The 16,164-nt window shown below is 47.3% G+C and overlaps 1 protein-coding gene across 1 annotated transcript in view; it reads left to right on the top strand.

Moving 5' to 3' along the window:
- Positions 1–16,164, top strand: part of KRR1 (KRR1 small subunit processome component homolog) — an 85,623-nt gene that overhangs the window by 46,184 nt on the left and 23,275 nt on the right. The window contains exon 7 of the mRNA XM_069629708.1: positions 6,532–6,702. Coding sequence (XP_069485809.1) covers positions 6,532–6,702 — 171 coding nt within the window. The remainder of the gene's footprint in view (positions 1–6,531; positions 6,703–16,164) is intronic.

Here is a 16,164-nt window from a genome sequence, read left to right as displayed (position 1 = left end):
CAAAAGAAGAATTGTACGCTGTCTGAGGAGACAGGACAACAGTAGAAGGGAATGCTGTTTGAGGAAACAGGCCCAGGAAAAAGAGGAAAAGAGAAAAAGCTGTCAGAGGTAACGGGGAGTACGAACTTGAAACGCCGTGAAGTAAATTGCGTGTGAACCGACAAGTACAGATTTCACCCACTCGCTCTCCACGAAAAGCACGTACAAGGAAATGGCGTTCTACACGTACCTTTTATACACACGTCACAGACGCGCATACACGATGAGGCCATTTCCACCAATTACACGCTTTGACACTCGGACGTGTATCTTTTTTTTTACACGCGCCATTCTCTACGGTCATGCGCGTGACGTCGTAGCTGCGCATGGGGGCCTTTGGGCCAATGAAATGAAGTGTGCGTGCCGACAAGGAAGGACGGACTCGGATCTGGACGGACATCGTGACTGCCATCAACGCAGAGGGGGTGGCAGTCCGTGACTTCCAACATGTCAAGAAGCGCTGGGAGGACTTCAGGTCCAGGACCCTGAACAAGGCCCAGCGCCTCTTGAAGGCAGCGGATGCTAAGGGGCGCCGGGGCCACTTGTCGGAAGATCAGATGAGGGTCCTGGAACACATATCCCCATCGCTCCACGTCCAGGTCCTTGAGAGGCAGACCCGTCTGGAGTCGAGCGGTAAGTGTACATGCATCATGATTGTAAGCTGTGCGTGTGGTGATGTGCCGGTTGCACATCTGTTTGTATGGGGCCCAGTATGGGTGGGGGTGTACAGGGCCATGAGGCTAACACATGAGAGGGCTGTCATGTGTGAAACATGGATGGTGCTTGTGTGTGTAGGCTTGCATGCCAAATGCAGTTGTGTGGGCACACATGTTTGGATGAATGTGTATGTAAGTAGGCATGTTCGTGATGTCACGCATGTATGTTGTTTTCAGCTGCATGTATCAGCACTGTGTACATGTGCATGTATTTGACAAGGGTGCAACAGTGATGCAACATGGATGCATGTGACAGCGGGATGTGGAAGCCTGATTGGCAGATGTGATATGGATGCCCATCGGAACACTGCGACAGTTGGCTGAGGTGTACACATGCATGCAAGTGTGGTGGTGTGCGTGCATGTGTAGTGCACTCCCTGTGTTGCATGTGATGTCTGGCTCACCTTTGCCTGCTCATTCTGTTGTATGTGAATGGATGGTGCTGGCAGTTGCGATGTGGCTGTGGTATGGCTCATGTGTGCAAGTGGAAATGACATGTGTGATGCCATGTTTGAGGTTTGCCAATCCCACTCATGTGCAACTGTCATGTGTGTATGTGTCCATTGTACAGTGCCCTGATGCCTGTGTTTTATTTCTCCCTGTCTGCAGCGTCAACTGATGAAGAGGGCGGAGAAGGTGCTGTGGAGCACAGCGGCGGGGATCACACCGCCAGCCGGAGACGCAAGGCCCGGCTCCCCTCCCAGGTTGTGATCTCGTCGGGAAGTGAGGAGTCCAGTGCCGCGTCCCAGGCCGCAGCTGCCGGGGGGAGGTCCAAGAGGCGGAGGTCGGAGTTGGACTCCTCAGCAGCAGAAAGGGCAGCTGGGACCCCACAGAACCCAACGGGGGAAGATGGCACAGAGTCATCCGGGTTGGTGGGGGGTTTGGTGGAGGAGGAGGCCGTGCAAGCAACAGAGACGGGGTCTGGAGGTGGGATTCCACTGGTGCTAGTGGTGCAGTGCAGGACCAGGGACAGGAGGCAGCACAGGTCGCCGCGGAGGTGGCTGTGTGCAATCCTGTCCCTGATCCTGTCACTGCATCATCTTGCACCAGCAGGGATGCCTACGTCCAGACCCGTTTTCAGGCAGGGGATGAGCTCACGTCAACTGGCCTTCCTCTGCCTGCGGACGTGGCTATCCGGGTCCGGGTTGAGCCTGTCCTGACTGGTGTGGCGTTGCGTCAACGGGCCATGCGAGGTGACCTGCAGTCTTTTCATGAGGAGACTGCACGTCATCTCGAATGGCTCGTTGACCGCGTCGGCCTACTGGGACAGATCACCCAGGCCGGATTCCTCCATTTGATGGGGCTTGCTCAGACCCCCTCCTCAACTGAACCCCCTATGCGCCAGTCGTCCTCCGTGCCATCTTCCCACCCATCAAGTCACCTGGGTGCCCTGTGGAGCTGCCTCTGACGGTGCGGCCAGGCTGGTGGAGGAGGCATCCCTGCCACAGTCTGGAGTCGGACGTCCAGCAGGGGTGGCCACATCAACGACTGAACCCCAGCCAGCGGAGGATGTGCAGGCAGCAGGAGGCAGTGCACGAGCAGAGGCGCAGCAGCAACGTGGTGGGAGCCATGATGGCTTGGGGCCTTCGACATCGGAGGGGCAGGCATCGGCTGGAGGGCAGGAGGACCCAGGACGGCAAGTGTCTTCCGTGTGGCAGCGGTTGGGCCACGCCATAGATGTGGAGCGGCAGCGGGCGGAAGAGGCACGGCGCACGATGGTCGGGGCGGATAACTCCATGCGGAGGGCCCTGAGGCGGGCCAAGTGCCTCAAGGCAATCCGCAGGAAGTTTGGGGTGAACATGTGGACAGCCCTGCGGACCCTCGGTGCCATGGAGGAGGACCGCCTCCGGGACATTGAGCAGGAGTTCGATGATGCCCTGGCCCGGAACATCCCGAAGTGAGCCGTCGGATTAGCCCGCTGCCCTTGTAAATGGTTCTGTAGTTAGTGTTAGGTTTCCTTTGGTTTTGCATTTTTTTTGGACCTTTTGGACAATGGGCCACATTTTTGTATATAGTTTTTTTTTTAGGTAGTGTTATTAGATAGGTTTCATTTCTTCGGTTGGGATCATGGACCCTGGATTGTTTATCTGTATATAGTTGACTTTTGGATTTTCAATTTTTTTTTATTTCCCCATGGAGCAATGGTTTTCGATTTTAATTTTCCATTGGATTTATTTTTGTGGACTGTGACTTTGGAAACCTTTCCTTTGCATTATGATTTCTGGTTTTGCATTATTTCATGGACCTGCTGTGTTTATTTTTTTTAAATTTCCATTATTGTTTGTTTATTTTTGATTCAATTTATGTTGCTTTTCATACATATTTTTTCTTCTAACTTCAATGTGTAGTATCATCTCATTGCTTTCATGCATATCATGATATGGGTTTTGACATTCTCTGACACCCATTGGGTGTATGTGAGGGACATGTGTTCATTTCCAAACTTGCAATTGGGGTTCTATCATGTTTTTGCCATTTCTAAGTGGGTGGATGCAGTACTTAGGTGGGTGTTTGGCATTTGGAGGCTGACCATACGGGCCAGGGATCTACATTGTGGTGACATGTTGGCTGGGGGACATGAGTGGGGGCCTGGTGGAGGCTGCCCCTGCACTGCTGGAGGGTGGGGGTGATTGGAGACATGAGTGGGGGCCTGGTGGAGGCTGCCCCTGCACTGCTGGGGGGTGGGGGTGATGGGAGACATGTGTGGGGGCCTGGTGGAGGCTGCCCCTGCACTGCTGGAGGGTGGGGGTGATGGGAGACATGAGTGGGGGCCTGGTGGAGGCTGCCCCTGCACTGCTGGGGGGTGGGGGTGATGGGAGACATGTGTGGGGGCCTGGTGGAGGCTGCCCCTGCACTGCTGGGGGGTGGTGGTGGTGATAGACATGAGTGGGGGCCTGGTGGAGGGTGCCCCTGGATGCTGGAGGGTGGGGTGGTGGTAGACATGAGTGGGGGCCTGGTGGAGGCTGCCCCTGCACTGCTGGGGGGTGGGGGTGGTGGTAGACATGAGTGGGGGCCTGGTGGAGGCTGCCCCTGCACTGCTGGGGGGTGGGGGTGCAGGGGGACATGCATTGGTGGGCAGTAGTGCAAGGTGACATGTGGGTTGGCTGGGGGGCATGACCATGGTGGATGGGGTGCCTGCGGGACATGTGCAGGGTAGGCCCCTGTGGTGTGGGCCACCTGCAGGGGCCGTGGAGGGTGTAGAGGGAACACCTGGGAGGACCCACACGTGCAATTCACGTGTGGTGCTCCCCGCGCACCCCTGGAATACACGTACACTGATGGAATCGCGTGTGATACTTCCCACGCACCCCTGAAATACACGTACCCTGCTGCTTTTGCGTGTGATACTTCCCGCGCACCCCTGGAATACACATACCCTGATGGAATCGCGTGTGATACTTCCCACGCACCCCTGAAATACACGTACCCTGCTGCTTTTGCGTGTGATACTTCCCGCGCACCCCTGAAATACACATACCCTGCTGCTTTTGCGTGTGATACTTCCTGCGCACCCCTGGAATACACATACCCTGCTGTTTTTGCGTGCGATACTTCCCGCGCACCCCTGGAATACACGTGCCCTGATGGAATCGCGTGTGTTACTTCCCACGCACCCCCTGATGTACACGTACCCAGGACAATCGCGTGTGAAAATTCCCGCGAACCACTGAAATACACGTTCCCCGCTTCGCGTTTGCTGTTTGGCAGCCCTGTGAACTGGTCCAGGGTTAGCGCAGCCCTTTGCAATGATTTGGGGATTTTGAAGGCTTTTCCTTGCGCGAGGGCGTTCTTGGGGGCGTAACTGGCGCTGCTGCAGGGTCGCTGCGCCACGGCTGGTTTCGGAGGCTAAAATCCATGAATACGCTGTGCGATGAAATGGATTTTTTCGCACGCGGCTGGCGCAGTGTATCGCACTGGGACACTGTGCGCCAGCCGCGTGCGCCACTTTTGTGCGAATTTCTATGAATTACCCTCTTAGTGTCTTGGCAATAAACAGGTTCCCAGTTCTGGATCCAGTAGTGCAGGCACAGTCAAGAGCTTCAGAGAGACTGGGCTTTTGAGAAGGAGCTGTGATCTTGTTGCCCCTACCAGGGAGCGCCACAGTTCTGTCGTTCTGGATTAGACAGAGCTTTGCAGTCGAATTTGGTGTTCCTGGAGCAGACTAGGTGAGTGACTAAAAAGGGGTGTGCTTTTAGGTCCCCAAGTAGGCTGTGCATTAACAAAGTACCCAATCGCACCAAGCATTAAATCGATGGGTGGGCAGCCAACTATCAATCAGTTGTTTTATCTAGCATGCTTGTTCTAGTGCATGAACCATGCCCAAGCATGTATACCCACGCCCTGCACACTTTCAAAGGCTCAGTAGGCGGACCCACGTTTGCATTTTAGATCTTTAGTTTGACTTAAAGCAACAGGCCTAATGATTTATAGTTTTCCATTGGATTAACAGCAGAATCTTTGGTGAATTTAAACTATGGCATGGGGCGATCTTTCTGGGATTTACGTTCAGTATCTAATTTTAGGTCTATTCGGCATGCCAAAGTGGGGATTTCTTTTCTGTACCCTAAGTTTACATCTCCAGGCCAGCCACATCTAGGATTGCCTTTTCATCTGCTAGCTGGCTCTTACACAATGGAATTGCTGCGTAGATAACCGTGGTATACAGTTATCTTTTGAATTGCTTAATTTCAAAATCCACGTTAGTACTTTTCATGAGGTTTAAGAATTTGAATCGCTACGTTTTCCTCTATACCTGAATTTCTTGGCACAATTATTACAAATACAACATGCATGCAGGAACGGTTATTGCATTTTGTTTTGGTTTTTTTTTGGTTCAGAATTATTTCAAGCGCAAGATCTCAGCCAGATTCAGTTTTTTTTTCCTTTTTATTTTTAGCAATAGTTCACAGTATTTTCTGCCTGCTGCTCTTAAATATTACATTTTTGCACATTCATGTTAGATACTTTAATTTTCCAGCAGAACACTTTTTCTTGCAGATTTATATTCTCTGTGAATTTCATCAAGGCAATTTCATGAAGGTGGTGAAATATCGGGCTCAATTGTGTGTAATGTCCAGAGTGCAAATTTAACACCTCTGCTTTTTAGTTGTGATTTATTTTCCAGTATCCATAGAAAAAAACGAATTTAAAAGACAGAATGGTAGATTTGGTCGAATTTCAGCTGTTTGAAATTTTTGAACAGCCCAACATTTCGATGAAGTATGCCATTATAGTGAACAAAGGAAATTGGTTGTTGTGGGGCTGTCTCCCGCACCATTGTTCACTATAATGGCATCGGGGAATGCAGGGGTTCAATATTTTCTTTTAAAAAGGGACCCTGCAGTGCCGGTTCCCATTCATGGATGTGAAGGTAACTAGCGTCACAGGTAGTCGGCGGCGCACAGAAAAATCTGCAGCTAAAAGCTAAGGAAGAGGCCTGGGGGAGCGGGTTGCTAGAAATGTCAGCAGGAGAAAAAAACCAAAGTCATTTTCGTTCAAATAACTTTGTTTTTTTCTCCCTCAGACATTTCTGATTCGATATTTTCATGGACATCCTTCTTCTCCTATATTTATTCAGTTGTCCACTCAAAACCTAGAGATGTTTAACTTCTTGGTTGGATTTCCTTGACAGGCTAGACTTAATCCATGTAACATGAAAGGAACACACCAGTCTTTTCCACTTGTGTGACATGGCAGGAAGAAAAGTGTTTTAATAGAAATGAATGGGAGCATTTTGATACTCGATCAATCCTGGATTTTTGTTTTTTCTTTTCAGACCCTGATGATTAAGCGTGAACTAGCAAAGGATCCTGAATTAAGGACACAGAACTGGGAAAGGTTTCTCCCTAAATTCAAGCACAAAAATATAAGCAAGCGAAAAGAACCCAAGAATAAGAAGGTCAAAAAGGAATATACACCATTCCCTCCACCTCAACCAGAAAGTCAGGTCGGTAAACATCCTGTTTATTGTCTCATTGTAAGAAGGCGTAAAGGGGATTGCAATACAAGGTTAATTGTAAACCTACCATCTATACATCTGACAGTAAATGACTTTCGGTCAAAACCTCTTCCCAATGTGTATGAGGAGTCCTTTTCCTGCTTAGTAGATGGAGCCTACTGTCCTCCAGTTGCTGAGGAAATAACTAGCCCTTAAATATAAATAGTTGCTAGTTTTCTTTTGAACTTCGACACTGTTGCTCTCCATGAATCCGTTCTATTTCTTTGATTGGGATTGTTTACATTGATCTCAATGAATCCAAGCAGTAGGTTTACATCACTGTGTTTACAGGTAACTGACATCCTATTCATACTTCACCTTAATATAATGCAGCTGCCTCATTTTTAAAGTCTCCAGCCAGCAGTTCCGATTCCAGTGACTACAAAATAGCTGTTTGGCAAATAGCATTATGATTCTTAACCTGCTATGCATACACTGTTTGCATAGAGATAAGCTTTGTGTTTTAGTAGCACCAAGTGCACCTTCTAAAGTGCTCCCCGCACCTGTAATTTTATCACTAATAGTATCTTGGCTACGTTTAGCCGCTTTTTAACAGTTGGGGTCTCATTAATTTCCAACTCTTTTGTTGGCACAGATTCTCAATGTCCACTTCCACAGTTTCTCCTTTGTTATATGTTCTGCTTGTCACACTGAGCAGTCTTCAGTAGACTATGCCTTTCTCTGGCGCGGATGCATCTATAGTACCTGGCGGCTAAACTGCACACATCTGGTGGCACATGCTTTTTGCATAGCAAAATGGGCCAGCCGGCTCGAAACACAACGTCCGCAAAGAGTGGACATGCAAACAATCCTTCTCTTGTCGCTCACCTACCCTCTGGAACTCTGTCCTGGTATCGGCTTTGAATGCCCCCACAATTCTCCAGTTTTGCAAATTGCTTCTTTTTCATTAACTCCTGACCAAGGACTAATCCTGATGGATGCTCTGACCGAGGCACAGACCAAAACTCACAGTACTGTGCTACTGTAAGATGCCATCTCAAATGCTGGCTTCCCACACCCTGTACAGCGCTCTGCTGCTCTTGAGCTAGGACTTCACTTTAAACAATAAAATAACATTTTTAAATGGCATATGTGGTGTTAGGTAACCAAGGTTTGTAGGTCAAATGGTCGAATCTAAATGGTCGACAGGACAAATGGTCGACACCAAAAGGTCGACAGGTCAAATGATCGAATTGTTTTTGTTTTTTCACTTTTTTTGGGGGGGGATGTCCCCCCACCCCCTTTTTTTTGCTAAAACCCCCTTTTTTTCCCTAAACGAAAACCTAAAACAATATATATAACTAAAAAAAAAATTTGATCATTTGTCCTGTCGACCAAATTATGTCGACCATTTGACTAGACACCGTAACCAAGATCTCAGAGGAAGTGGAAGTATGTACAATGCTTTGCCACTACTACTCCAACTAAGTTACCCAAGATCCAACCTGCTTCAGCGGGAGAGGTGGTGAGGAATCATGGAGACCCCTCTAGGTGTATGGAATGTCTTTATAAGAACCCATTTAAAAAGCCTATTGCAGGAGCTGATAGGACTCCTAAGGGACTGTTAACTCAGACTCCTTCCTTTCAAAAGAGCAAATTGCCTAGCAATGATTGCAGGTCTATAGTTTTCTATAATTTATGGCACCATTGGGCTTGCCTGTTAATTTCTCTTTAATGTACTTGGGTGAACTACTGTTCCCAAGGGGGTAAAGAGGGATTTTCATCCCCTTTACATTTTATATAGTGGGCTGCACACATACCCCACCGTTTGTGGAGTGCTGGGGGATACAATGTATTTCCTTTCTTACTTACTTGGTAATATTTTTGTTACAATTGAAAGTTTACTTGAATGGCTGGTGGCAGTGGTTTTACCTTTGACTTTTTTAGTCTTTTTACTCGTAGGCTGTTAAATCAGCCTCAGTAATGCACAGAAGGGCCACCATTTTGCCAAAATGGTGGGCTCCTTCTTTTTTCACCATTCCTCATTTGCTTCTAGTTTCAGGGGTCTTCCCCTGCAATTCTAGGTGGGAGTTACCTCACTGGAAGTTTTGTCTTTGGCACTAATCCTTTGTATTCCCCGCCCAGGCTCCAGAGTGTCTGAGAAGGCAGGAAGTGAGAGAGGAGTGCAAAATTCCACAGCCCTTTTGTCTTCCACCCTGCCTGAAAGGAACCAACTCCCAGGTGGGGGGAGGGGGACTGGCTGTCCTGATTGGACCTTTCTGTAAACTGCAGGGAGAGATTGCAGATGGTGTGCTGTAGTTCCTGGTAAATACTGTGAACCTGGAAGCTGCTGACAAGTCGACCACTGGAGCAGAAACCGAAAAGGAAGATGAAGAAAGGGACTTCTGTAGCGATTTCCAGCAACCAGAGAGCCTGCTGTGTAACCGGAGCCTGATGTAACCCTTCCTTCCAATCGACCTGGGGGTCCCGGAATTGACAACTCCAACACAGAGGCTGATGAGATCCACTAGTCGCAAGAAGGCCTGCATTTTGAGCCATCCCACGACATACTGTGACCTTGCTGGGCTGCAAAGCACCAATACACTGGGACCTCGGGTCTTTCAAAGTCTGAATACAACTGAAACTTTGGTAGACACCTCCTGGACCTACCGAGACACGATTTGAATCCCCGAAGTCCCCTGCCCAGAGTGCAGGACCGAGAGAGTGAAGAGAATCCGACCAGTGATATTCGTTCTTCATCTGGCTGCTGTAAAAAGACGCCAAATCCAGAGCCGCCAGAATCCATGAAGAAGCCTTTGCTGGAAGCCTCCTCTGACAACTGCTGCTGCAAGTTCTCATCCAGTGCGTCTCCAGACCAAGAATCCAGGGACCGGTCCTGTGCTGCTGCATTCTAAAGGCATCCACCCAGAAGCTCTTCTTTTATCCTAAGGTACTGTGTGGGCTTGTGTAATACTTACTTTAAGTCTGGTGTGCATCCTGTGAGGCTGAGTGGCTGATGTGCGTGGTTGGGAGTTTGCCCATACCACTTGCCCAAGCCTAATGCTGGAATGCATATAGGGAGCCTTCTCTGAAGTCCCTGAAGACAAACTCTGAAAGTGAATACTTGTTTAAAAGATCTCCTATGGAACGTTGACTTTCCTTCAACTAATCCCTATCTCGACCTGCCTACAGCTGGCTCCTAGACCACTAGGTACTCTTCTCTCTGAGAGAACTCATGCAGTAGACTAGGGAAGGACTGGATAAGAAAAGGATTCGCCTTGAAAGTATAACAAGTGGAAAAGTACTTGCTGGCTAAAGAAGTTAGTGTGGTAACTGTATCGCTGTGAAATAAGAAGTTACTCAGTGTCATTAAGTTTATGCTTACCTTTCGAGTTGCATTCTGCCCCTCTAAAAAGTGTATCGATTAACTTTGAAAGGTGTTATTCCCTTTGAAAAGTAATCAGTATTGGTACTGTTCTATTATTCTGAACTGATTGGGTGTAAAAGCTTCCCAATAGGGTTTTACCTACCTTGAATAACGGGGTTCAGTTCTTAAAGTGTAACATTGGGTATTGCTTTCCCTGGTCTGCTTTATACAGATCTAAAAGGGTTTCGGGGTTTATACCTAACTTTAAGTAGCTGGGGACTCCTTTTAAAAAGTATATAGGCCTTTCTCACCTTGAATATGTACTGCTCTTTGAAACTTCTAACCGTGGGTTGTACTTCCTTGAATTGATGTGGTGCTATTCCAAAATAGTTTCATAAAGATCCTACGTACCTTAGAAACAGTATTATACACTTAAAAGTATCCTGGGTATAACTAGCTATTAGTTAGTGGATGCGCCAACAGGTCAATTACTTACCTTGAAATACATTGTGCCTTTCTTGAGTAATTCGGTTTTGCTTTCCCTGATTTGCTTGGTGCTTTCTTAAATAGTTGAGTGTTCATACTCATCATTGAGTAGCTTGAGGCCCCTCCAGAAAGTAGGAGTTGTTTTACTAGCCTGAACTGAGTTCTAAAATGTAATGTTGCAAGGAGTATACTTGTAGCAGGTGTTGGTTTATTGTGTGATTGCATAACTGAGTGTCGCTGCATGACTGACGGGGTCAACTACCCTTGAAATACTGATTGTATTCTAAAAGTATATGTAACCTGGTCTTATTCCCCAAGAATAGTATATTACTATCCTGAATGTATAACCTTAGGTTTGACTCGCCTTCACTCGCTTCGTATAACTTGGTTTGCATACCACAGATATTGAGTTGGTTTTCATGATTGTGTTTATATGATGTTATTGTACTTACTTACCCAAGAATTATCTTGGTCTACATGTATTTAAGTAAACCCTTTATTTTTTACAATATATAGTGTTTCAGTGTTTCTTTGGACTATATGTATGCTACAATTCCTTTGTAACAAGCTACAGCCCGCTCTCCCTCCTATGATGAGCCTGACGGCTCTATCCATGCTACCTCATTCTCAGGTCGTACAGCCTTATACTGAGAGTGGTGCTTATGTACTGCCTCAGATGTATGGTTTTATGAAGCCCTTAGTTGCACTTCAGAAAAACTGTCCTAACTTGTGGCAATCCTGTAACCTGTGTCTTAGGAATACAAGGTACATAAACCAGGGACAGGACATGAGACAAAGAAGACGGTAGTTTGAGGGCAGTGGCTATGTACAAGGTTGTAAATGCAGTGGAGCTAGACACTGGGTAGTCATGCAGTGGGAGTGAGGGGGGGGGTAGCGATGCTCACTCAAAACCTAGGCGATGAAACATCAGTGATGATGTAAGAGTGGATGTAGTGCTTTTTCATATGGGAGGGCAGAGTGTTCCAGTGGTAAGGAACACTGAGGGAGAACAAGCAAGAGGATCCAAAGTGTGGTCAGGGAACAGAGTGATTAAGGAGGGTGATAGAGCAGCTTTTGCATGGAGGAGAGATGGGGAAATGGGAGAGATTATAGAGCCTGAACTTTATATTATATGACATATGTATAGGGCCTACTGCCATTGGTATGGCCTCGAAGTGCTGTGAAGTTGAACACCCTTTAGAAGACCATAGTCGGAGGATTGTGAAGTGAGCAAAGGAGTTGTAAAAATGGATGTGTGCATCTATAGCCATTACTAAAGTAGGTAGGTAGGGAGGTAGTGGCTAGATCCCTTACTTCTGCCCCTTGTTATCCGGAGAGTGGACGGATGCTAAGAAAAATTGTTCAGAGTCAGAAGAGTCCTAAGAGGCATGCGGCGAAGTTGACCATTCTTTCAAGTGGCGAAAGGAAGTAAACGTGGAGATGAGGGAGGAGCCCAGCGCATTAGTCGAGGCAATTGAATACCGGAGTTAGCAAGGGATTTGGCAGAGTGGTAGCTGATAAGGGGTCAGATTTTCCTGATATTAAGAAGACTAATCCTGGTTACATAAAAACATTGGTGGAGATTGTGTTTTTTGCCAAAAGGGAGCCCAAGGTAGGTTGCCTTAGGGGAAGATGAGAGCAGGTCAGGGGGAAATGAGGTGTGAGAAGGAGAGGTTAAGGTATTGGAGTCAGGAAACAGATGACTTTGATGTTTGAGGAGTCAATCAAGAGACATCAAAGGGCCATTCACTGGTAGATTGCAGCAAAAGCAGGAGTGAGAAGGGAATGAGAAGATTTGCATGTCGCTCACAAAGAGATGATCGGAGAACTCCAAGAAGGAGAAGAGTTGCCAGTTAGGGAGAATTTTCATTTCTGTGCCAATTCCCTTCAAGAGACCCCCAACTCTTTTGCTGGACTCGGGGCTTTTTAATTTTAACTCCTGCGTGAGTGGGACTTCTTTTCTCACTCTATCATGTGTTTTTTATGACTAGGATTATCTGTGTTTCTTACTGTTTTATGGAGTCTGGTAAACTGCATATGCATCTGCTTTTTGCATTGTGACACAAAGCACCCTTTGTGCAGTACCACTAAGAAGCCCCTTGGACTTCTCTTACTGTGTAACTACATTTTCCTGGGTGGACTAATGTTCCCAAGAATAGTAGGATGGCCCCTGTCCGTCTTGCCCTTTCCTTTATGGGTCCAGCACACACCACTCTGTGTTAACTCCTTTAACTCATTCCTCATGTAACATTTTATTACACTAATTCACTTGAATGGGTAGTGACAGTGGTGTCTTTTTTTTTTTTTACTACCTGGTGAAGTGTATCTGCAGGCTGATACCTCTGCTGCAGTAAAGCACCCATGGGTGACAATTTTCCATAAATGGCCCCTGTCTTCTTTTTTTGCCATTTCTTGTCAGTTAGCTACTTCTGGGCTTTTATTCTGTTTGAATCGGGGTTGAGTCCTTAGTGTGTTTTGCTCCAGTGTGTCTGGAAAAGCAGGAAATGAGCGAGGGTCCAGTTTCTATTGGCTGGCTGGCTGTCCTGGAGGGAAGCCACCCTGCTGGGTGATTGACAGCCTAGGGCTGTGAATGAATGGGAACCTGCATAAAAAGCGAGGTTTTAGGGACTAGAGGCAGAGCCGACCACTAGAGGACAACATCCGACGAAGAAGACGTGAAGAGACGCCAGTTGAATCCCTGCAGCTGTGCTGACCCTGTTTTCATATCCGCTGGGAAGACCCGTACAGTACGACTTCCTCCTTTAGGCTTGTGGGACCAACTAGCCTCAAGATCAACTCTATTTTGGCGCAACCCCTGACTTGCTGTGACTTGCCAAAACTGCAGAATCCCAATACCTGTGGTACCTCGAATATCTGAGAGTGCATTGTCCTCCAAGTGCGAATCCGGCCAAAACTTTGTGGGCATCCAGAGGACCCTACAGAAGCATGAAATCCACGTCCAGTGTCCCCTCACCAGAGTCCAGGACCGAGGGATCAACAAACTTCTAACCAGAGCTGTTCGTCGTTCTTTGGTGCTGAGAAAAAGGCGCCAAAACCACAAAGGGCTGCAGAATCGAGGAGAATCCATTGCTGTGGAGTCCCTCTCAAGTGTTGCTGCAGGAGCCCACCAGATGGCCTCCCTTTCGTCACCACGCCCAATGACCACGAACAAGGGTCTGCTCCACTGCAGCCAGAAGGCATGCAGCTGGAACAATTTCTTCAGTTCACAGGTACTGTGGGGCTTGGGGGTACATCATCCGTTTGCCATTTGGGGTGCTTCCTACCTTGGGGAGTGCTATTTTACCTTACTCTGAGTTGACCTCAACTCACATGCACTGGCCTTTCAGCTTGTGCTTCTTCAAGGGGACCCCTCTTGAGTTGCTGTGATTTTCTATTTGAACTACTGACTATTTAAAGACATTTTCTAAGAAGAGAGCATCGGAACATAGACTTTGCCCATTGACTTTGGCTATCCTGGCTCCCTTAAGGCCCCCTTTTGGACCTGTTGGCTTTGGTAGTGCTTGTTCCCTTACAGGTTGTAATTGTTGAACACTCCTATTGCTGGGATAACAGACTGCCTGCATCCTTTTGGGAGAATCTAACAGTTTTTATAGAATACCAGCATCTTCTGATCTAACCCTAACCTTTCCCTCCTTTTATAACTAAATACTGCAAAGGTGATACAAAATAAGTGTTATTACTGACCTCAAATGACGTCACCCTTGGTGCTGGAAAATGTATAACATGAAAAATTACTCTCCTGCTTTGATCACTTTTTGAATGTAACCTTAACCTTACTATTAGTTGCTGCTTTTTAAAGAATGCTTATATTATAACTTTGAGTGTGTACGTGTTTACTTGGATACCTGTATTTACTGTTCATTTTACAGCTCTGCAGCTCACATTACCACTCTTAAGCTAAGCCTGGCTGCTCAGTCACACTACCAGCTTGTGTAGTACAGGCCTATATTAAAAGGTGGGTTACCTAATACCAAGAGATAAGTCTTGTGTAGTTCCACGCCAGTTGGACTGCTCACATTCTTACCCAACATTGAGTAAGGGGCCAATAACTGAGCCTTGTGTTACCCCTGCAGCAAGAGACTTCTGATCAAAATGGTGCCTTGTTCCATGAGATGGAAACAGTATGATGGGAGAATTAGGCAATCTATACTAGAATGCCCAGGAGAACTTAACTTGGGTGCTCCCAGCAGGTTAGTGGGTACAGTAACTGCCTCTTTGCCACCTTCTGGTATAAATGGAAAGCTGGGGCAGTGGTACTAGCTTCAGATTTTGCCTTCAGAAAAGGTCTTGCCAAGATGTAGGTTTAGTCGGGCCCCTTCACCATCAACCTTCGGATTGCCTTTTTCCTCTGTGCTTCCGCGCTCATAGTTGGGGAGAATTTTCTGTTTCTGTGGTAATTCCCCTTAACCTTACAGAACACAGCCCTTTGCTGGAATATGGGATCTTTTTGATTTTAACCTCCTGAATGAGTGGGCCTTTTGCCACCCACTCATGCCTGTTCCTTCTAACTAAGATTTTGTGTTCCTTCTGTTTTAATGGAGTCTGGTAAACTCCATAGGCATCTGCTTTTTACATAGTGACACACAGCACCCTTTGTGCAGTGCCACTGAGGAGTCCCTTGGACGCCTCCTAAATGTTTAAATACATTTTCTTGTGTGAACTACAGTTCCTAAGAATAGTAGGACAACTTTTGTCTTACCTTTTTCCTTTGTGGGTCCAGCACACACCACCTTATGAGGGGTGCTGGGGGTTACACAGTAACTCCTTATCCCACTTCTCATGTAACTTTGTTACACTAACTAACTTGAATTGCTGGTGGCAGTAGTTTATTTTTGCTACCTTTTTTGCGCCATGCATCTGCAGGCTGATTTCTCAGCTGCCGTACAGAACCCCCCTGGGTGACAATTTTACCAAAATGGCACGTCTTCTTTTTTACGCCATTTCTCATTTGTTAGTTTCTTCTGGGCTTTTACTGTTTAGATCATGTTTGAGTACATTGTGTGTTTTCCTTTGGCGGGCTTCAGCACTGACATCTGCCCAGGCTAAAGTGTGTCTGGGAAAGCAGGAAGTGAGAGGGGAGCCCGAAACCTCACTGGCCTTTGTAGGCATGCCTGGCCAAAACCAGTTCCAACTGGGCGGGTGGCTGTCCTAGAGGACGACCCCTCCTGTGTGATTGACAGCTTAGGGCTTTGAATAAATGTGATTTTGCATATAAGGCAAGGATTTTGGGACTACAGGCAGTCAACCACTGGAACACCAAATCCGAAGAAGACTACACAGAAAGATGCCAGCAGCACCTTCCAGGACCGCAAAAGCACAGGTGAAGTCTTGCAGCTATGCTGACCCTGTTTTCCCCTCAACAGGGAAGGTCCGCCAATAACTACTTCCTCCTTTAGGCTGGTGGGACCAACTAGCCTCAAGACCTGCTTCTTTCTGGGCCAACCCCTGTATCGCTGCGACCTTCCTGATCTCAATTTCTCAATACCAGGGGTTACCTGGACTATCGACGAGTGCAACGTCTTCCAAGGGACGAATCAGGCTGAAACTTCTCAGGCATCCGTGTGAGTCTACAGAAGCAAGACATCTTCGTCCAGAGT

This window comes from Ambystoma mexicanum, chromosome 12 (assembly GCF_040938575.1).
Source record: "Ambystoma mexicanum isolate Mex_15411 chromosome 12, UKY_AmexF1_1, whole genome shotgun sequence".
Classification (NCBI taxonomy): domain Eukaryota; kingdom Metazoa; phylum Chordata; class Amphibia; order Caudata; family Ambystomatidae; genus Ambystoma; species Ambystoma mexicanum.
The sequence above is the reverse complement of the archived record's forward strand: the minus strand, read 5'-3'. Positions and strand labels throughout refer to the sequence as shown.